This window comes from Perognathus longimembris, chromosome 12 (assembly GCF_023159225.1).
Source record: "Perognathus longimembris pacificus isolate PPM17 chromosome 12, ASM2315922v1, whole genome shotgun sequence".
Classification (NCBI taxonomy): Eukaryota; Metazoa; Chordata; class Mammalia; order Rodentia; family Heteromyidae; genus Perognathus; species Perognathus longimembris.
This window is the reverse complement of record NC_063172.1, coordinates 36745135-36768442: the sequence shown is the minus strand read 5'-3', so window position 1 is coordinate 36768442 and position 23308 is coordinate 36745135. Positions and strand designations below refer to the sequence as shown.

The following is a 23308-nucleotide window of genomic DNA, read 5'->3' as shown; positions in this document are numbered from 1 at the left end:
GCCATATTACAAATAAATTCAAACATCAAAATATTAGTAAAAAAAAAACAAGTACAAAATACATGTGGATATCTTTTTGCATTGTGGTTCAGAAATCCATTTTCTTTAGCATATATTATTATGCAAAGGGCTAGGAAAGAGCTTCTAAAACACTAAAGGCACTAACTATAAATAATATTAATTCCAAGGATATTAATATGTAGTATACTAAAATTAAGGGCTTTTGCTTTTTAACATACTGAAAAGTTATAATGTGCTAATAGATTTTGCAATGTACATAAGTGAAAAAAATAGATTGACATCAAGAAAATACAGAAAGCTACCACAAATCAAAAAGAGTAGATAAGTATGCACTGTCCAGCAATTTTACCCCTGGGCATTTATCCTAAAGAAACAGAAAACTTGTGTTGACATATAAACTGTACAGTGAATGTTCATAGCACTTTATTTCTAACCGAAAAAGTAAAAGAGGCCAATGTCCTTCAGTGGATGAATGCTCAATAAACTATGGTATATTTACAACATTTAATACAACTTAGCAAGAAAAAAAAATAGACCTATTGATACATACAATACAGTAAACTTCTGAGGAATTTTGTGAAGTGAAAAAAGCTAATACCAAAAGGTTATATGCAGTATAATTTCATTCATTAAAAGAAAAAAAGCTTCAAATTTTTAGAAACAGATCAAGTTAGTGGAGGCTAAGATTTAGGGACAGAAAATAGAGAACAAAAGAAGCAGGAAAAGGAATGAATATGGTTATAAAGGGTAACATGAAGGATCTTTGTGGTGATGACTGCTCTGCACAATGCCCTATTTTTTTTGTGCCAGTCCTGGGCCTTGGACTCAGGGCCTGAGCACCATCCCTAGCTTCTTTTTGCTCAAGGCTAGTACTCTGCCACCTGAGCCACAGCGCCCCTTCTGGCCGTTTTCCATATATGTGGTGCTGGGGAATCGAACTGAAAGCTTCATGTGTAGGAGGCAAGCACTCTTGCCACTAGGCCATATTCCCAGCCCTGCACAATGCCTTTATGTTGACTATGTAATTGCAGGAAATTAGAGAACTAAATACCAAAACATTAACAACTGAGAAAAATAAAATAAGAAATAGAAATACAATTAGGTATAAAGAAGACCAAGGAAATCTGTGAAAATAAGAACATGGGGGTTTAAGTAAAACTCTGTAGAGCATTTGCCTAGTAAAGATGAAGTCCTATGTTTGATACTAAGTACTTTACAATTTTCTTTTTAGGTAGAGACAATTATCTCAATAGAAACCTGGGCAAGAAACACGGCAAGTATTTCACAAAAGAAGAATGTTCAACAAACATGTGATGAAGTGTTAAGTATCTCTAATGATTGGGGAAATACAAAATTGCAGTGAGATATGATGATAAATTCACTCAAGCAGCAGATGTAAAAATATGTGACCACAGCAAGAAAATAATACCCATCTGCTTGGCTCAAGCACACTGACAAGAATGTAAAACAGCACGCAGTCTGATATTGCCTACTAAAGTTGAACATTCACATAACCAATAATTGTTCTATTCCTAGAAATATGCTAAAGGGAAACACGTATTAGGAGTCTAGGCTGGCTGACACAAAAGCAAGACCCTCTCTCAAAAACAGCAAGAGCAAGAAGCCCTGGAGACACAGCTCTAGTGATATAGTACCTGCTTAAAGCACAAAGCTTTGAGTTCAAATCCTAGTACCACAAAAAAGACCCTAATTAACATGTAAACTAAATATGTGCATCATTCAACGATGGCAGTATATTGCAAACCACAAGGTACAATACAAGGGTGGTAAAAGGGGGAGGAGAGGAAATGATAAAGAAATAACTAAGTTTAATGGCAAAAATCCTTAAAGTTGAGCTGAGATTCTGGAATGACACAATAATTTTTGTTATAGTAATAAAGTGATATTATTTTCTACAAAGATACTTTTTAGTTAGTACATTTCATTAAATAAAATACTGAGGACAGACAAAATTTTTACCTTTTTTTTTTTAATGGGGTAGAGGAAATCCCTGAGGAAAAAAAACTCTTAAACTCTTGGGAGAGGAAAAAAATAAATCCTTTATATACTGAACAGGCTATGGGTTTTCAGATACAATACTCTAGACTTCAAGTCCTCTTCGCTGAGTTAGTAGAAATTTAGTCAAGAGTGCTTCTGGTATTTCTCTATCACATTTTAACTTTAACAATGCTAAGATTAACCATATATAACAAAAATAAATAACAAATGAATATTTCAGCTCTAGGCAATCTCAGAAAATGTTTTAGGTTTTGGATTTTAACCTCAACTGCAACATATTCTGCAGATAAACTTCATATCATTCACTAATTTGGGGAAATAAATTCTATTAAAGTTACAAAAATGAAGAAAATGTTAAGATTGAAGAAAATCCATTATCTAGCATACCAAGTCACAATCAGTTCATAAGTATACTACATGAGAGCACGTTTATAATTCTTTATCCATCTTGTACACTAATTGAAATACAACCAAAGAAGTAGCACAAAAACCTACTAGTGTTATATTTTACTGGGGAACAGTGATTTTGTACCTTTGGAGCAAATCCATAATTGAATGAATCCATTTTTTCTGAGAGTCAGGAATTAAGATCTGTGTATTTGATACTCCAGTATCCACAACACAAGTTCCAGAAGCTGAAAAGAAACTATCTTCTTCTTCATTTTCTTCTGTTATCAACCTTGCTTCTCCACCACCAAAAGCAATTGCTGAACTTAACTTCTTATGCTAAAGATGGAAGAAATTATTAGAAAAGTAATATAACAGCCATAATGAATTTTCTGCACGCATACTATGCAGGAATTCAGTACAGGGATTACAAAAGACATAGATTTTACATTCTGAATGGACAATTGAGCTTCTACTTTGACTTCTAAAGTCCCTACTTTCTCATCTTCCCTCACATCCAGGTCCTCTAATGGGCTAACCCACAGGATTTCTCCACTGTTACATGAACTCTAATCACTACATAGGTACACAGATGACATTCGGCAGAGGTTTACATACTGAACTAGTTCAGACTTAAAGATTTTTTCAGCTCCTTTCCTCCCATTATGTACTGATACAAACTTAATTACTAAACCAACTAACCAATATTAGGAAAAGACCGTACAATCATATACATAAAAATTAGGCAGGTTCTGATACTGGGATATGTTTTTCTTCTTCTGGATTTAGCTACACAAATTCCCCAGATGAAATGCAAAATGTAATGGTAAATCTAATAGTGTATGTAAGTTTATTAATGTTTTCTGCCAGAAAATGAGGCTTATACCATTACCTGTTTAGCATTTAAAAATACAAATGTTTTCCCTCGGAAGATATGTTTTCTTTCCTCTCGTCTGGACAGATCAATATTCTTACATCCAATAGATGGTTCATCAATAGGTGGATAAAAACTGCAAAAATAAATTATATTCAAATTATATATTATTCTGTATGTTTACTGTTAAAGTTTTAAATGGAATGGCTATGAGTTAAGAGTTTTATTTGAGGCAAGATAAGGCAAAGCATATAAATGCCTTTTCTAGAAATACAGGAATGGGTGATGCATCTTTCTTACAACAATACAAAAATCAAATCTAAGACTGGGAAGCTCTTTGTGGCTGTTCTGCTATCAACCAAGTTCCATGAGGACAATAAAGAACACGATGGTCTGTGTAACAGGATAAGGAGTGCTGCTCTTATGAATCTATCAAACTTTATGTGCTATAGGCCTGCTCTTTGTCCTACTTTACCTTTCAAGACATCTCCCTGCAAATACAGCTTGAAGAAATGACCTGTTTTGAGAACCTTGTATTCCTCAAGTTGTGTATGAATGTAAGAGACCTATGGAGAACTTCCTAAAACTTTTTTGTAATAATCAAGGTGGTGAGCCTGTGTAGCATATATGGAAACATCACGATGGAACCCCCTCATATTAAAAAAGTATGCTAATGCTAAATTAGAAAAAGTAATGACTAGACCACTCCAGAATATGCAAACGCTGTAAACACTAAAAAACAACTGCCTCTCTTTTAGAAGGGAACATTTCTTTATATTTTATACAATAAACTTCCCCCCTATTAAGAATATATAAGGGGCTGGGAATGTGGCCTAGTGGCAAGAGCGCTTACCTCGTATACATGAAGCCCTGGGTTCGATTCCCTAGCACCACATATATAGAAAACGGCCAGAAGTGGCACTGTGGCTCAAGTGGCAGAGTACTAGCCTTGAGCAAAAAGAAGCCAGGGCCAGTGCTCAGGCCCTGAGTTCAAGGCCCAGGACTGGCAAAAAAAAAAACAAAACAAAAAGAATATATAAGACCAATACTCTTTTAAAATGAAGTTGTCTCAAAATAACTTCACTTTTAAGATAGTTTATAAAAAGTAAGCTATCACATATCATGTCAGGCTTATACAGCTGTAACTCTTATCCCATTTTGTGATAATGCAAAAATGAACTAAATAGGATGACGCTGTTTATACTAGTCTCATTTAAATCCAGGGCTAGTGAATATGCTTGTTTATAACTAAAAGAAGAGGTAGTTAGGTAATCAACACTACAAATTATTTTGTGTTTTTAACTCATTCCTATGACTAGTTAATTTTTTAAGGCATTACAATGGCATGAACTCAGGGATATATGCATGCTAGGCCGGCACAATATCAAGCCATTCCTACCACCTGAGGTGTGGCCTCATAATTTAACCTCAGTCCTGCTATTCTCAGTCTCCCACTTTGCTAGGATTACATGTGCCACTTTAAGCTCCAACTTGTGATCTTCCTCCCTCAGTGTCCCAACTGATACATCACCACGCTGGCTCTTAAAATAATGCTGAAAATTGTCTATCAATTGCTATCATCAAATATGAGATGAGGAAATAGGTTTATCTGGCTAACAGTGTTCAACATTACTAGAGATGTTTCATCCCAGTCATGTGTTTTTGGCAGTACAAGTATGTAAATTTAGGGTCTCATGTTCTCCCTTAGTTTACTTGTTCAATTGGTGCTCTGACACTTGAGCCATATCTCCACTCTTGATTTTTGCTGGCCAATTTCAAGACCGAGTCTCTAGACTTGAACTGTGATCCTCTAGATCTCCATGTCCTGAGTAACTAAAATTACAGACATAAGCCACGTGGAGGCTCAGGTAGTCATGTATGTTAATAGTCAGAAACCAGAAGCAGACTCCATAAATAGACCCGACTCCATAAATAGACCTGAAAACTTAAATAATTAAAAAACTTCAAGACCACAAAACATATCACCAGTAGTTAGAAATGTATCAGGCCTTCCTTATCAGTAGCCAAGGTTGTCATTTACTGGATTTTATGGATACCTACAATGAGGCTGATGAATAGGCTTCTGGGAAAAATGATTCTGTTGAGATGCAAAGCAATTCTGTACTATTTAAATAAAGTTTCCTGGGGAGACAGCAATGCTTTCCTAATCTTATAAGGGTCAGTGTTTTAAAATCAGAGTGTTTCATCACTGTCCAACAATATCCCATTATCTGTTGACTAAGCTAATGAACACAAGAAAGCTTCTACATGAAAATTATAAAGACAAAAATCTACCTTTTGACTAATATTAAATGCAGACACCTATTATAAAATAGTTCCAAAAACAAAATTGGTACTCTGAGCAAAACGGCTTTCGTCTGCTAACAAGAGATTAAAATCAGTAATAAAACCCTTACTTGCAAAACATTTTAATTTTTCAAACCCTCTCACTGTCCTGTAAAGCCAGATATTACACCATATAAAATATAATATACTGTAATACTTTCTTCTTTTTTTTTAATTTATGCTACTCCTGGGGCTTGAACTTGGGAGCCTGGGCTCTGTCCCTGAGCTAGTTTGTTCAAGGCTAGTATTCTACTACTTGAACCACAACTTCACTTCTAGTTTTTTGGTCCTGAATAACTAGGATTACAGACATGAGCCTCCAATGCATGGTACTGCCATCTATCTTTTTCCTTTTCCTTTTTTCCTTTCTCTTCCTTTTTGCACTGTCATGTATTTAAGTAAGGAAGTTCTTCTGTAATTAAGTTAATGAAAAGTAATCACCATTAGCCCCTCAGAATCCTCATCAGATAATCTGAAAAGAAAGTCAAATATCTTGTTCCTCAACCATTTTATACTGATGCAAACGTCTTACCAACAGAATATACATGTAGAGCTTCCAATCTGACAAAAATTAATAAATATAAAATTATATTGAATACAGTATGACAGTTATTAGTCTTGTGTTTTTTTTTGAATTTTAATTGCTATTATAAAGGTGATATATACAGGGGGTTACAGTTACATAACTCGGGTAATGAGTACATTAGTCATTTCTTTAAGACACTTTCACACAGGCTCCAGATTCTTATACCTTAGCTTCCCAACTGCTAAGATTATAGGTATATCAACCTCATTTTTAAAGTGAGGTAACTGAAGTTTAGAAGAAACAAGCTCTATAGCCTAAGCTATAACAGTGCTGTAATAGTTGAGCCCTGGCTCCTGAAAAGGGCTGAACTATCACACACAAAATTTTCCCTGTGAATGAGATCTGGCAGTGCAATGTGTTATTCTGACCATATATTAAAGTCATTTTTGTCCATCAAGGTTCTGCATTAAATATCACTAATTATTTAACTTTTGTTTCATGGAAATAAGAAATACTCTACACAAGGAATTTGGGATATCTTTTCTTTACATGCTAACACAATCTGCCATTGACCATGATGAACTAGAATGGCATATGTTGCATCTTAAAAGAGCCATTAAAGGGGTAATCTGACTAGGAATGTGGCTTAGTGGTAGAGTATTTGCCTAGTATGTATGAAGCCCTGGGTTTGATTCCTCAGTACCACATAAACAGAAAAAGCCAGGAGTGGCACTATGGCTCATGTGGTAGAATATTAGGATTAAGCAAAAGTAGCCTTGAGTTCAGACCCCCCAGTACTAGCAAAAATTAATAAATAAATAAAACAATGCTATTTATTTTATGTCTTCTCTTGTTACATCATACTTGAAACAATATACCTTTCAATTTGTGGAGGCTGTTTCTTGGACTGAATTGCTTTGATAAATTCAGTAAAATATTCTGGCTTCACAATTGGACATCCACAAATAAGTGCACATATTGTCTAAAAAGAAGAAAGCATATGTTAATCCATATATATTATAAAGCTTTAAAGGAAATTTTAAGTTATTAACCTCAAAAATGTTAAGGACACGACTAAGAATGCCTGTGTAATGAGATGCTAAGTACAAACTTCAATATCTCCAAAGAACCAACTACAGAAAAGCTAGTGTACAATCTTTTCCCTTTTTTATAGCCCTAAGTGTAATCTATAAGATAAGAGTGAACACTTGGGGCACTGCTTATTTATAAAACACAGATCACTATATAAACAAGTTTAAGAAGTCACCATAATGATGTCAACTTAAAAACTCCTTTTTATATTATATAAATCAATTTCTAAAAATATAAAATGATTTAATACTACATTCCTAGTATAGCAACATTAAATATTTAAATTTTATCATAACACTGAGGAACATAATCTGGGGCTGGAAATTCCTAGCATGCATGAAGCCCTGAGTTCGATTCTCAGTACCACATAAATAGAAGTCAGAAGTGGTGCTGTGGCTCAAGTGGTAGAATGCTAACTTTGAGCAAAGGGACAGTGCCCAGTCCGAGTTCAAGCCTTAGGAGAAGCAAAAAAACAACAAAACAAAAACAAAACTTGTTTTGGAAGTAGTGCTGTGGCTCAGGTGATACTAGCCTTGGGCAAAAGAAACTCAGGGATATGTCCAGGCTCTGACTTCAAGCCCCACAATCAACAACAACAAAAACCAAACAGAATCATGAACATATGTGAAATATATCTGCTTTAGAGAAGATTATATTAACAAACAGCCACAAGAAATCTGTTTAGTCTAATTGTCTTTCAAAAAGATTTTGACTATGGAATAAAGCTCTTTCATTTAAATAAAAAAAATAAGTGATTGGGATTGGATTTTTATTTTTATTATTTTTTTTCTTATTTATTGTCAAAGTGATGTACAGAGAGGTTACAGTTTCATATGTTAGGCATTGGGTACATTTCTGTACTGTTTGTTACCTCCTCCCTCTTTCCCCCCTCCCCCCTCCCCTTTTCCTCTCCCCCCATGAGTTGTTCAGTTGGTTTACACCAAACAGTTTTGCAAGTATTGCTTTTGTAGTCATTTGTCTTTTTATCCTTTGTCTCTCAATTTTGGTATTCCCTTTCACTTTCCTAGTTCTAAAAAGTTCAAAATGAGTAATGTAGATGAAGGAGAAAAAAACAGTAATAAATAATTCAAATAATCTATGAGCTTCAAATGAGAAAATCTGAAAAGATTAGAAAATGCAACAAAAATGAAAACAAAGACTTGGTGTAATTCTTGAAAATATCCACTCAGAGAGAGTTTAAGTTTTTAATATCAATGGTACTGTAAATGCAGAAAGTGGATTTAGGATGTACCTAAAGAGCAGGTATGAAAGGTTTAATTTCAAGCATAAAGCAGTAACGTGCAATTCCACAGTGGACTGCATCAGCCTGAATACATGTGACTGAAAATCATCTCACTCTACCATTTCTCATTCTGTTCCTGTAAGTTCTAACATTCAAAGATTTGTTGTTGTTGTTGTTTGTGGAGCTTGAACTAAGAGCCTGGGTGTTCTCCCTGAGTTTGTTTGTGTGCTCTGCCACTTGAGTAACAGTGTCACCAGTTTTTGAGTAGTTAATTGGAGATAAGAGTCTCATCCTGGGACTTTTCTGGCCCAGGCTGGCTTTAAACCATGATCCTCATCTCAGTCTCCTAAGTAGCTAGGATTATAGACATGAACCACTGGCACTGGCCTCAAAGATTTTAAAATGATAAATTATCTGGTAATTTTGGAAAATTTATCAAAAATCAATATTTAACAAGAAGGCTTCCTTTTTGGGCATATGATTGATAAATACTGAAAAAGCCAGAAACACTAAAAAATTTTGAAAAGTCTGAAAATCCTGATGGTTTTCACATTTAGATGTGTAAATTTACTAGGTATCTCTATCAGAAAGAATGACATTGCCCCATTAGTAAGGAAATGGAAGGATTTGGAAAAAATTATACTAAGTGAAGTGAGCCAGATCCAAAGAAACATGGACTCTGATTTACCTCATAGGGAATAATTAGTACAGGTTTAGGCTAGTCATAGCAGAAGATCACAATAGCCCAGTAGCTATGCCCTTATGAACACATAAGATGATGCTAAGTGATATGAACTCCATGTTACGGAAACAAGTATTATATCATTGTTGTAAATATTTTCAACATGTCATGTGAAACTGTGCCTTCTTTTATTTGTTTTTCTCATATTCCCTTCCTGTGGTTGGACTTCCGCTATCACTGTATCTCATCTGAGTACCCTGTATACTATATATATGTGTATTAGAACTAGGGAAGGGAAAGGGAATATCAAAATCAAGAGACAAAGGATAAAAAGACAAACAATTCCAAAAGCAATACTTACAAAACCATTTGGTGTAAACTAACTGTACAATGCATGGGGCGGAGAGGGAAAAGCAAAGGGGGGAGGTGGGGGGAAAATGAGGGAGGTAGCAAGTTGGACAAGAATCAAGGATGCTAATTATACAGAATCATCAGTATCATAAACATGCAAAGATGAAAACATTATTGATTAATGATAATTCCAGTGTGATACAAGTTTAAATTGCATTTCTCTCTAAGCAGTAAGCCTTTCTCTATGACACCTCTCAAAATAATGCATTCTAGTTTAATGATATTAAATGCTAAAGGACGTTTGAATCATCTCTATTGATCATTAACCTGAAACACTCCCATTTATCTACAGCCAAACTGTTGATGAAACATGCCACCAAAACATAGACTCATTGTTTTCAATGTTGTTGTTTTGCTAGAAGCAATGGATTCATGGCCTAGCTCTTGCTTAAAGGTGATTCTACCACTTGAGTCATATAACCATTATGGATTTTTGTTGCTGACATTGGAGATGGAGCTTTGCAGACTTTTCTGCCCAGGCTGGCTTTAAACCTTGATCATCTCTGGATTTAGATGCCTGAGTAGCTAGGATTAGAGGTGTGTCACTGGCACTTGGCTGTATCACCATTTTTAATACATAATCAGCATCTTTATTATTTTTTTTTTGCTAGTCTTGGGGCTTGGGCTCAGGGCCTGAGCACTGTCTCTGGCTTCCTTTTTGCTCAAGGCTAGCACTTTACCACTTGAGCCACAGCACCACTATGGCTTTTTCTGTTTATGTGGTGCTGAGGAATTGAACCCAGGGCTTCATGCATGCAAGGCAAGCACTCTATAGCTCAGTCATATTCCCAGCCCATAATAAGCATCTTTGATAGGACAAACCTACACATATCTAGGTTGTGAAAATCCCTTAAGGTAATATTAAACTGTAAGAATTTTAAGGTATTTGAGATTGGGGGCTTATATAAGAGAGCACCGAGTCATGAAATAGTATCAGTAACCAGAGGAAGACAATTTGACAGAAAAGACATGGGATGTTAACTTTGAAGGCTAATAGGCAGTCTCCTTGCTTTTGGACTGAAATGTGAATTATACACTTTAATAAACTTCATGGTCAGAAGGCTATAATACATCTTTTTTGAAAATGTCTAACCAAAACCTGAAATCTAATTTTACATGCTTGTGCTTGTCACAGACAATAAACTGATTATCTGAAAAGTCATTTGAGCCTAAAATAAAGGCAATAGATAGATATAAATAAATCTTTATTTTTTTGTTGTAAGTAAATCTATAACTAATAATTCTCATAGTTTCATAATAACAATTTTCAAAGCTGTGTAACAGACAAGCAAAGTTTAAACTTACAGAACTTCTTTCAACATAAAAAGACATTCAACTTACTTTAATGGTAACTTTAACTGATACCATGACAAGGTGAGTACATTCTTCTGTCCAGTTGTTTATAGTAAGTCCTCCAAGTTTCAATACAGCTTGATTTAAAGCAGTCTTCCCAATGATATCTAAGCAAGAAGAACATACAACCAAAGGCTCATATTCTACTCTGTAAATGAAAATAAGTTATATACAGTTATATTGTTGTAGCTATACAGATGACAATTTTTAGTACTTTAAAACATTACATTCATAGCACATGTGAATCTTAATTTGTATGCAGTGTTAAACTTTCTAACCTGTGAAATATCATTCTTCAGTCTTTAGTTCCAATGACTAACAAGCAGTTAATATTATACATTCATATATGGTGACTCAAGCAATTGAACTGTCATTAAATTTCAATGACCACACAAACTTCATTGTTTTCATTGTAAATTACAAATGTACTAAGTACATTTGGGCACAAGTTTCCTTCCTGGGCTAAGTAGGAACTAATTATATTGCTTTCGGTTCATTGTTCATAAAAATTTCCTGGAAAATTTGACTGCTATGAAATAAAGTTGTCTTTTGATACTGATTTAATAACTTCATACCCTAGCTAGTACAAAACCCTGGGTTCACTCCCCAATATCATTCATTAAAAAAAAAATACACACACAAAAATCTTCTTACCTGAATTTACTTTCAAACACTCCAAAAGTAACTCTATCTCCTGTCTTCAACATTTGGGAAAGACCATTCTGCATTTTTTCCTCATTAACAAATGTACCATACTTAGAATTATCTTTTATTGTTAATACAGGAATTTCATCTGTTTGACTCTGAAAAAAAATCAACAAATTAAAGAGGAAAACATTTCAAATGATGAACAACTTTCTGGATAGGCAAAAGAGAAGTATAGGATTCTGTATAGGCAAAAGAGAAGTACAGCATTTGTCACTGCTTTAGTTGCCTTCAGGGAAAGAACATACAACTCACAATTAATAGCCCTAAGGAAATTGGTACAATCAGAGTATGGAATTAAAAGCTAGGGTTACAGTAATAATCTTAGGTTTTTTGGCAGGAATTTCAATAATTTTTCTGAAAGCTAACAATGTATAAAGCATGAGCACAAATACATGTTTTATCACTGTTATTATATCATACAGTACATATGATAACGGTTTGAGTCATTTTTCCTAATAATTCTCATTGTAAAACTCGTGTGGTATGCGAAATGCCTATGACAATACAGCTATTCTTCTTTTTTTAGACAATAGCATTTTAATTGACAGTGTACAATTTTCCAAAATATATTTTGTAAGAAAATGCAATAAAGTATATAGTTTCTTTATAAATCCCAGTGTACTTCAGACCCCTGTCTACTATGACACATGCTCCTTCCGTCTTCTGGACATACAGCTACTCTTTAGAGTAGGAGTCATGTAAGTCCAGTCATTGCTGCTTTTCCAGACGTGGCACAATGAAATGATGCCCATCTATCACAATAATTGTACTGTAGCCTGGATTTGAAGTTTCCCTCAAATATCCATGTGTCAAAGGTTAAGTGGTCAGCCTGTGGTGCTATTAGGAGAACATGAAACCCAAGCAGTCAGGAGTAGGGAAAGGAAGTTAGGTCATTGAGGTTGTACTCTTGATCCCAAGATCTAAGTCCCTTCCTTTCTCTGTTTTCTTCTTTGCTGCCTTGAGGTAAGCAACCTCCTACTCTTAAGTGTTCCTGCTATGATATATTGTGCTGCCACAGACCAAACAATGCAGCAAAGTCATCATGGACTGAAGTCAGGAACCAAAATAAACCTTTCTTCCATTAAGCTCTTTATCTTAGGTAGTCCATTACATGTGCACTGATCTAACACATAATGTTCATTATGTAAATAAATACATACACACCTATTTCCTGAGTTTCTAAATCACTAAGAGTAAAATATTGAAACAGAAACTTCAAATTTAAAATAAGTAACCACTAGTCAACTGCCAATTACATGTGAATTTGTTGTTACTCTTTTGTGTTTTGCTTTATTTTTCTTAGGTGCTGGGGATTTCCAAAGCTTCAAGTATAATAAGCATGTGATCTACCACTTAGCCACACTCCCAGTACCAAATATAAGAATTTAATTTTGTAACATTAAAAAAAGAAACTAAGCAACTTTATGAATAAAAGATCCTATGAACTTTCTCACATATGAAAATGAACTCATTTGATTTCAATGCCCTCACTGTAAGCTAGTACAATTAATAACATACCAAGTTGGTTACAGAGAAGTTAGCTGTTAACACAGCATGACTGCGACTGATTGACTGATCATCTTCAATTAGAATAGCACAGTTTTTCCTTCCAACAATGTACTCAACACCAGTCAAAAGTCTGTATGGTTCTCCTAAGAGAAAGCAAATTAAAAAAAATTTAAATCAAATTAAAATCATATAAACACATATGCATGTATATATATGTACAGTATATGTATGACAATTTCTTCCAAAGATACTTTCCTGGGTAAACATTAAGCAACTATGTATGAATTAATGTATCATTTACTAATGCATCATGGAAGTATACAAAAAATTAAAGATTAAAAAGATTAGTGGGGTTTTTTTTGTCTGTTTTTTGCCAGTCATGGGACTTGAACTCAGGGACTGAGCACTGTCCCTGGCTTCTTTTTCCTCAAGGCTAGCACTCATCACTTGAGCGCCCCTTCTGCCTTTTTCTTATGTGTAGTGCTGAAGAATTGAACCCAGGACTGCATGTATACGATGCAAGCACTCGACCAGTAGGCCATATTCCCAGCCCCCCCAAAATAAGTTTTTTTAAGGGAAAAAAAATACTAAAAGGAGTCAGTGCTCCCGTAAATCATCTTACACATTGAATATATTACCAAACAAAACTACAATACTATGTTTGGAACATGATTAGTGGATCAAAAGTTGGTTGGAAGTGGGGGGCCAGTTGGTCACACCTGTAATCCTACTTCAGGGGTAGAAATTAGCAGCATTGAAGTACAAGACCAGCCTGTTCAGAAAAGTTCAGGAGGCCTCTTCTCAACAAAAAGCTAGATATGGTAGTATGTATGTTTTCCCACCCACAAAAGAAGTCTAATGTAGACAGATTGTGCCCATACAGGAAGCAAGACCACATCTCAAAAAGAACCAGTGAATCTCAGGGCTCATGTATGACGGTAGTAATAGCACTTGCCTAGACAAGTCTGAGGACATCATGGAGAAAATCTGTAAAGAGGTATTCAAGAAAAAAAAAAACAAACAAACGATTACAAGAACTTGCCCTAATAGCAAAGTATTCAATAAAGCTTCAGGAAAAAGTATGACAGGGGTTGGAGGTATGTCTCAGTTGGTAGTGTGCTAGCCAATGACTGAAAGAGCAAGTTCTGGTCTCTGACCTAAGGGAAAAAGAAAAGGTATGATAGTGGACCAAGAATAAACACAGATTAGTTCAGATCAGATGCCAGAGTATATTTGGGGAAATTTTAATTTAAAGTTAGCTTCTAAATCTTGGATTGGCTATTTTTCTTAAAGTTGTAAATCATGAATTGTTGGAGAGGCATCATGTATGTGAAGACTTGTGCAATTTGTTCTAGAAGCATGGGGCACCATTACTAGAACAGAATGATGGGGGCAGATAAACTTGACCAGCTGGATAGGACTCCAAGAGTGCCTTGAGCTCTTTCTAATTAGTTCAATCAGATTCCTTTTTTGTTTGTTTGTTTTATGAGACATAGTTTCACTATGTTTCTCAGACTTAAACTCATGCACTCATGCTAAAGCAGAACCAATCAAGTTATTTCAGTATGTGACTTCCTTTTTCTTTCTATTAATAATGTCAGGCCAAGGTAATCAGGAGAGCTCTCTGACCCTCTACCAGTTCAAAGTGATGCCCAATTCATGAGACATCCTTTCTTCAAAACAATGCTATACTTGTCTTAAAGGTTCTGTGTGTCTCACTGCATCCCTCCTCTCCTTTAAACCCCATCATTTTGTTTGAGACTGGTCTGGTTGTGTAACGTAGGCTGGCCTGGGACTCTGGACCTTTCTGCTTTAGCCTCCCAAGTAATAAGATTACAAGTTTGCACCACCACACCAGGCCAAGAATGCCTTTAATAGATAAGAGAACATTGAATAATTTTTATTAGATGATCTGATTCGTTGGAAATAGTCTCATAGTTTTCTGTCCAGGCTGGCTTCAAATTTTGATCTTCAGATCTCAGCGTCCCAAGTAGCCAAAATTACAGATGTGAGCCACTAGCACGCAGCAAGGTTTTAGCCCACCTAGCAATACCTTCAGGAATAGATTCACCCCGCCCCCCTCCTTAACTCAATCGCGCTTGCCCGCTCAGTTTGCAGTGCTCAAGCCACAGGGATACCTTTGTCCTTTTACCTTTATAGTTTTTTTTTTTTTTAATCTTTGTATTTCCTTACATTCAGTTTGGCCTCTTCGCTGCTCTCTTCCCCCATCCCCCAGCATGAAGCTCCTGAAGGGAAGACTCATCCAAAATTACACACTTTACTCTGATCAACTGATCCAATTGAGAAATGAGAACCATTTTCAACGGTAAAGTCCAGAAAAACGGGGTGGAGGGGAATCAACTTTTCCCTCTTTTCTGATAACCAGGGGAAAGGTCTGGGGCAAAGCTGAGCGTGTGGCTGCCAGCTGCGCGGCGTGGCTCTCGGCAGCCACACGCCATCGGCTCCGGAAGTCACCTGACTGCCGGGGCTGGGCTGTGAAAATCACCTGACCGCCCGAGGACTCGGAACGAAAGCGTGGCGGCCTGCGGTACCTAGCGGGGACGTCACCCCACACGGGGACACCGCCGGAGCCAAAGGGATGCACCCTGGGGCAGCCCGGTTCATGCCAACACGCCCTCCCGCCATAACGGGGCTTTCAGACCCCAAGTCGGTGGTTTCCGCGCCCCGCTCGCTCCCCACACTCTCCGGGCGGGAACCGAGGCGGCGCCGGAAGGCGGCGGGAACGGACCGGAAGCACCACCCGGAGAACTTTTCTCATCTCAGCGCCCCTCTCCCCCCCGGGAAATCTGGCCCCCACCCCGTCTCCTTTCCGCCCTTACCCAAGGCCGGGTCCGAGGCCCGGAGCAACTTCCACATGGTTCCTGCGCCCTTAAGTCCCGGCGGAACCCCGTCTTTCCGCCGAGCGCGGCCTCACGCCTCGCTCCGGGACGTGCGCGCTCCGAATTGCGGGAGAGTCCCGCGCAAACTGGGACGTGCGTCCTGGCCGCCGGGGCGCCGCCTGGTGGAAGGGAAGGACCTCGCGCAGCTTGCCGCTCAGTGTAAGGTGCTGACAGGATTAGGGAGGCCGCACGGAGATTCTCCTACCAGCCGCGATCCGTGGCCTATGACTGTAATCCCGCCCATTTAGTAGGCAGAGTTTAGTTCCTGGCCAGCCTGGCAAAAATTTAGGGAGAGCCTTTTTCCCCAATTCCTATAACTGGGTGTGCTCTGGGGTTGTAATCCCAGCTACGTTGGAGGCCATAGGCTGGAGGATTGAAGTCCGATTGGCTCTGAGCAAAAAAGGCCAGACCCGACCCTACCTGAAGCATAACTAAACAACAACAAAAAGAAAACAAAAAAGTGCTGGGTTCAAATGTTAAGGCACCTGCCTGGCAAGTACAGACCCTGATTTGAATCCCCAGTACATAAACAATTTTCTGTAACTGCGACTGCAAGTTGAAATTTAGCTCCAAAGCATTGTAAGTTTCATATTAAATACATTGAAATCTGATCAGGTATATAGTGGCATGAATTTATGACTTAAATAGTGGCTATTCCTTTCTAGTCATAACAATGAAGTTAATCAGAATAATTAACAGTGAAGATAAGCATTTCACTTCAAAGCCAACTATTTTCCAAATTTGAATCTACTTCTAACTTCTCTGTTTTATCAGGTTCCTATTTGTTAGGTACAGAACAGTCTCCTTCAGTATGCACCTGTCCCCTTTAATCCAGGAGAACCAAAACATCACTGACTGCCTCTCATAATGATTTTTTTATTTTGATTGCTTCCTTCTGCCTGATGTTCCTAATACCATGATACCTTTTCATTCTGTAGATGGAGTATATCCCATTGACTGTGTTTTATTTTTCCACTTAGGACTATCATCTCCTATTAACTGCCTTAAAAGCTTTCTCTGGTTCAGAACTCTGGCTGTCAGTCAAATCTTGCCACTCATTAGGATAATTATACCTTTCTGGTGGTTAAGCACAACTACTTAAACTCTGTTACTTCAGTATTCTATTACCCCCACTTCTTTTATCATCTATTATGACCTATGGGAAAGTTCCTATTCAGTGGTACTATTGCCTTCTCACTTGAGAATTCTTGTCACTTTAAGATTCTGGAGGATCCAAATGAGAACTTTGGAGTTTCCAGTTTTACATGGTAGAACACTCCAGCACACTCATTTACCTGTGCATTCTCTGCAACTAACATGTGCTGAAGCAATTCTTGCATCTCTACTTCTTTTAGTGTGGCTTTGACACATTTTCTTTAATTTCTAAAGTCATCATAGAACAAGGACAGCAATGTTTCTCAGAGTTCCTTGCCAGGATGTTAGATCTTCACCCTGCGAAATGCTTTCAATTCATTAAACTCTCCCTCATCCAAATTTATTTTCCTTTCACCTCTTGTTGGTATCCCCAGGCTATCATCCTGTATGTACCCTCCTTGTTCCTGCCAGTTCATGTTGGCTAGAGGCTATGGTTTTATCAGGAGAAAACTCACTACCTTACTTTAGCAGGCCCAGTCCTCCCCAACTGGGTTATACTTTAACTTATCTCTGTATACCCTGTGGTTACCAGGTAGAAAGAGAGCAGTGGAGAATAATAAAGAAAAGTTGAAATCCTGTGCTTTCTATTGATTCCTTGACAACAACAGACAAGTGTTGTCACAAACCATTTGACTAGAGTCCTTCTGCTCTAGCCATATAGAACTGTGGAATGGTGAAGAAAAGCTCTCCCAGTTTTTCTTAGCCTTTAGTGGGTTTTTGGAAGATTAAGGAACAATGGATAGATAGCAGCAAGAAATGACAGGTTTCATCCTTTAGTGTTGTAGCTTCCATCCTACTCCCTGGAGTTTGGGGCCTCAGGTGTTTAGATATCTGGAGCAGCAGCATTGGTTCACACATGTGACAGTGCTGGAGACCCAGGCATTTTGATGGCCCACAGAATGGACAAGAGTTACAACTCTTGTATTCCATAAATGCCACTTTCACTCTTGCTTCTGCTTTTACTTCATACTCTTTTGTCACAGCCACTGCTGCAGCAGGGATTGGCTACCAAGACAAGCCCTTCTGCAGCTTTTGATCAGGCCCTGATGTTCCTGATACCATGTGAGGCCCAGTTGGTTGTCAACACTCATGCTAATGCCTGCAGCCCAGGCCAGCTACTATCTATTTCGATGTTCTTTCTGCTGATGACTCTTGCTGCTAATACAGCTTGTCACCTCTCTTGCTCTTGCTGGGATGGTGTCCACTGGCTGCTGCTGTTCCTTCCTCCACTATTGGTACTTCTCTTATTATTTCAACCTCAGCCACTCTACTAATGATGAAAATAAGAAGACAAGGAAGATCGTTTGATCAAAGGTTTTTTTATTTTTGTGCCAGTCACAGGGCTTGAACTCAGGGCCTGTGTTCTGTCCCTGAGCTTTTTTTTTTTTTTTTTAATTTTTTCTCAAGGCTAATACTCTGGCATTTGTGTCACAGTTCTACTTCTGATTTTTGGTGGTTCGTTGGAGATAAGAGTCTCATAGACTTTTCTTCCTGGCCTGGCTTTGAACTGTGATTCTCAGATTTCAGCCTCCTGAGTAGCCAGGATTTTAGGCACGAGTCACTGCCAGCTAGCTATTTACTGTAGGTTTTTATTGGACCTGCTTTTGAAACATGGAGCATAAAGCAGCACAGGAGACTGTCTCTCAATGGATACTCCAATAGCTTGAGAGCAGGTGTGACAAAGGTGTCCCTCCCAGTCATGGAAATCCATTTTTGCAAATGAAGGATTGTATTTGTGCCAATCGTGACACAGTCATTGTCAACAATCAACCAGTCATGACACTTCTTTATGCAAATGAAGGTCTGTGTTTACCAATCACAGACCTTCTGGTGGGCCACTAAGGAAGCACTCTGCCTCTGTCAGTGTGGAAAGAGTTGCAAGGCCATCCAGAGTTTTGCAAAGGTTTGTGCTGGGAGAAAGTCTGGTTCGTGCTGGTGCTGAGATAGCACCTTCAGGAGCTAGTAATAGGAGCTAGTAATAAACTGGTTTTCATACAGGTTCCTCAACATGTCTAAGGAGTTGTTCAAAGTATCAAGTTCAGTCAGACTGGCTGCTTGGCTGATACTGCCTTGCTCAAGGCAGCAAAGGCCCAAGGGAAGGGTGTAGAAACTGTCGATGAAGGAGTAAAATCACCCCAACCCCCAACATCTCAGCCTACTTATAGGATTTTTTTTTTTAAATATAAGGGGTTACAGTAAAGGCTTATGAATGGGGTTTAACAGAGCTCTGACAAAGTTTAACTTCTATCCTGGTTCCTGCCCAGGTTCTGGTGGCAGAAAGAAGGTTGGAGTTCCTTAACCGAGCTCCCCATCATGACTAGGGAAGAAAGAAGCACTGCCCCTGGACTGACTGCTTGGTTTTATACTGCTTGGTTGTCTACTATCTGTTCCATGGTACTTAGAGTAGAGAAAAATTGAAAAATGTCATCCAGTTTATCAGTCTCTATTTCCTTTCTACCCAGGCCAAATACTACGGTTTTTTTTTTCTTTCACACTGAATGTAGTTCACAGAACTGCTTTTATTATCACATCTTTTAGTTCTCTCAGCTATGGCTCAATTGTCTATGAATCCTAGGAATCCTACAACAACCTTCTCTGTAGAGGCTTCCTTTTGAAATTTCTGACTTTGAAAATATGAAGCTAATGTAAACCCATAAGCAAAACCCATCAGTATGTTTACCCTACTTTTGAGCAAAATCATTATTTGTAACACTGATGAGTATTTTACACCTCTGCCAAGCTCCTTAAATCCTGTTGTTGTTGTTGTTGTTGTTGTTATTGTGTCAGCTGTGGGGCTTGAACTCAGAGCTTAGGTGCTGTCACTGAGCTCTTTTACTCAAGGCCAGTGTTCTACTACTTGGAGCCATAGCTCTATTTCTGGGGTTTGAGTAGTTAATTGGAAATAAAAGTCTTACTGGGACTTTCCTGCCCAGGCTGGCTTCATATCATGGTCCTCAGATCTCAGACTCCTAAGTAGCTAGTATTACAGGTATGAGCCACCAGCACCTGGTTACTTTATTTATTTTTTAATTGAAAGATAAAATAATGTGAAATGTCAAGGGATAGACTGGCTTTTTAGGCTGAGAACAAACAAGCTTGTGTAGTGGGATCATGAATAAACTTTCCATGCAGGAGTCATTTTAAAAGCCTAATTAATTAATGCAAAACATCTTGAAAACCAAAGCATTCTAATGATCTAAAGTGTGTAAATTAGATGAACTGTTCAAAGACCAGAGATCTATAAGACAGGTCTATCAGTTATTTTATCTTAATAGTATTTTACAATGATCTCTTAGTACCACATTAGGTGGCCTATTACATTTCTTAAAACTATTTTTGATCACATATTTTTAGAACTACAAGAAATCTTAAAAATTTATATAATTGCCCTAATTATAAAGGAAGCTAATGAACATTTATTTGCCTTGTAGCAGAAAGTCAGTTTATAGTAGAGTCATAACAAGAGCAAAATGATGTTATATGCTTTTCAGGGTAACTGTCTATGGTTCCCTTCAATCCAGAGTTGATGAAATCCTTGAAGCAGTACTCTTGTTCAATCCCTGTTATGTGCAGCTCAGAACGTGAGTGCTAGATCAGAAACCAGAGGTATCAAAATCATTACTCTTAACTCTCTTTTTTCACTTCAGATTTGTATCTTTAATTGTTATTATAATAGTGGTATACATTTACATAAATCAGGTAATGAGTACATTTCTTTTTGGACAGTGTCACCCCTTCCCTTGCTTCCTCCCAGGTTTTCCTAGTTAAAGATTTCCTTGGCTACCTTATTCTCTCTCCACAGGGAAAAGAAAATTGCATTTTTGGAAGGCATGGTTCTTCATTACCCAGCTATCCACACTACAAGAACTGAACAACTTAATGCTGGGCACCAGAGTGTTTGCTGAAGCTCAGTGATATTGAGGAAATATAATTAAGTACAAAATCTCATATTTCTCCAGAAAACCTTTCCACAAAGGTAGAAAAGAAACAGCAGTTCCATTATTCAATAAGAATTGAGCCAGAATGTCACACTGTTAAAGAAATTGCAAAGATAGAAAAAGTTTAGTTTTCTGTATAGAAGCAGATTAAACATCTTTTATATGTTCTTGTGATAAGCAGCTCAAGGAAACTTTAAACCCAATCTAGTGATGCATGCCTGTTATCCCAGTACTTGAGAAGCTGCAGCAAGAAGATTGTGGGTTCTAGTCAGCCTGGGGGCTGCACAGTGAAACCCTGTCTCAAAAAATAAAAGATTTAAAAAAGGATGTATAGTAATATTTGTCATATGTGAGTCATCTTAATTTCATATGGAATTGGAGTGACATCTGTGGTAGTTAATTGGCTTGACTCAAAGGAAAAATAAAGTCCTCATATCTTTATGGAGGAGGTAACTTTGTAACTTGGAGCCAAGGAACATTGGGCCCTTACTCTTAATGGAGATGGAGTGCTATCTTCTTTGTTGATTATATTTAAAGGGATGGCTTTGCGGTCCTTAATAAAGACTTAATACTGTGTTGCAAGCTGGCAGATGCTTACTTACCCTGAAAAATATTTTTACACATTTCAAAGGTACAGAGACTTTACAATGAGAAGTAGTATTATCCAGCTTTCTTTCACCTTCACAAAATACTCAGGACAACTAGCTTATCAGAGCAAAAGTTTTATTTTGGCTCAGTGTCAGAACTTTCAGCTTGTAGTTGTTTTTTGCCCTGTTGCTTTGGGCCTGCACTTAATAATCAGCACAGAGCTTAATAAAAGAAAATGTGACAGAAGATGCCTGCTTACCTCATGGTATCAAAGAAGCAAGAAAGAGAGACAGGAAGGTGTTAGGATACCAGTATATCCAGTTGGCGCTTGGTGACATAAGTCTCACAAGCCTTGTCCTCCAGTACAACTACAGGCTGAGGATCAAGCTTTTGATAGATAGGCCTTTGGGGAACATGTAAAATTGAAAACCTAGTACAACTATTATAAAGTACAATCACATCCCTCACCTTCTTAAAATTGATGTCGTGGACCTTCAGTATCCACCAGGAGTTTGTCCCAGCACCCCTGCAGATATGCTCTCAGAATGCCCAAGGCATAATCTGTGGCTTATGGAATGACTTTTTTTGGTTTGTTTTTCTTTAGTCCTTAGTGGCTCCAGTCAATGAGATGAGTTCGCATCTAAATTAGTCTTATGGTGTCATATTTAGAAAATAGCATCAGCCTTGGTGTTTATTCATTCTCTGAACACAAGTTTGTTGAGGGTTCACTATTATGCTAGATACAGTGAAAAGAGAATAGTAAATTAAGAAGATGGCCTTCCTATCATTTCCCCAAAATATTGTACTAATACCAACTATTTAACTAAAGCTTTACTGATAACATAAATAGCCAATTACCATACTCTGTGTATTATGAATAGTATACAGTAGGAACTGAAAGAACTGAGAAATGAGAGGTACCATAGGAGGTTGTTTTAAGAGACACTGAACATCTGAGCTTACTGAAGCACCAACGCTTGGTAGTTATCTAGATCCCTACAGCTAATTGTATGCAGCTATTTTTTAATACTGCAGCTTAACCTTTGCTTACATTTCTCATGAGGGCAAATGGCATGCTGACGATCTGTTTGTGAGCCTAACTTTTGATTAATTTTAACTTTTAAAGACAGATACTATCTCACTCAGTAACTAACCAGGCCCAACGTTGCTTAGCTTTCAAAATCAGACAAGATCCAGAGCGTTCAGGGTGGTCTACCTGACTATAGAGTATAATTTTATCGGCATATATATTTACCGGTACTAAATGAATGTACTTTCTTCACATTCAAGATACGCCTTTTATTTCCATTTTTCTATATTCCCAGAGTACACTTTTGGCAGGTCTGAGGCCTGCCCTTCCCTCTCTTAGGTCTCAAGAAAAATCCTTTAAGTGGACTCATGCATTTCAAATCCCTGGATTTCAAGGGTTACTTGTACACAAGCCTGCCTTGGCTTTTTAGGCGCCTATTCGTTTATCAGAGAGAAAGGCAAAGGGTGGACGGTCTGAGCCTCGACTCAGCAATAGGCGGCGTCGTGTCCTTCCAAATCTCTAGGTC

The 23308-nt window shown here is 37.7% G+C and overlaps 1 protein-coding gene across 2 annotated transcripts in view; it reads right to left on the bottom strand.

The window, feature by feature from the left end:
- The window catches only part of Nbn (nibrin), a 38560-nt gene extending 22459 nt beyond the window's left edge, over window positions 1-16101 (bottom strand). The window contains exons 1-7 of one of the 2 annotated variants that reach the window (XM_048358405.1): window positions 16012-16101; window positions 13181-13314; window positions 11609-11757; window positions 10943-11102; window positions 7052-7155; window positions 3320-3437; window positions 2573-2766 (exon numbers count right to left, since the gene is read on the bottom strand). In XM_048358405.1, the coding sequence (XP_048214362.1) occupies window positions 2573-2766; window positions 3320-3437; window positions 7052-7155; window positions 10943-11102; window positions 11609-11757; window positions 13181-13314; window positions 16012-16048 (896 nt within the window). In that variant the 5' untranslated portion in view covers window positions 16049-16101. Of the gene's footprint in view, window positions 1-2572; window positions 2767-3319; window positions 3438-7051; window positions 7156-10942; window positions 11103-11608; window positions 11758-13180; window positions 13315-15677; window positions 15985-16011 lie in introns of those variants that run through there. The other variant, XM_048358406.1, reaches the window with a different exon arrangement.
- Window positions 16102-23308: the final 7207 nt, after the last annotated feature.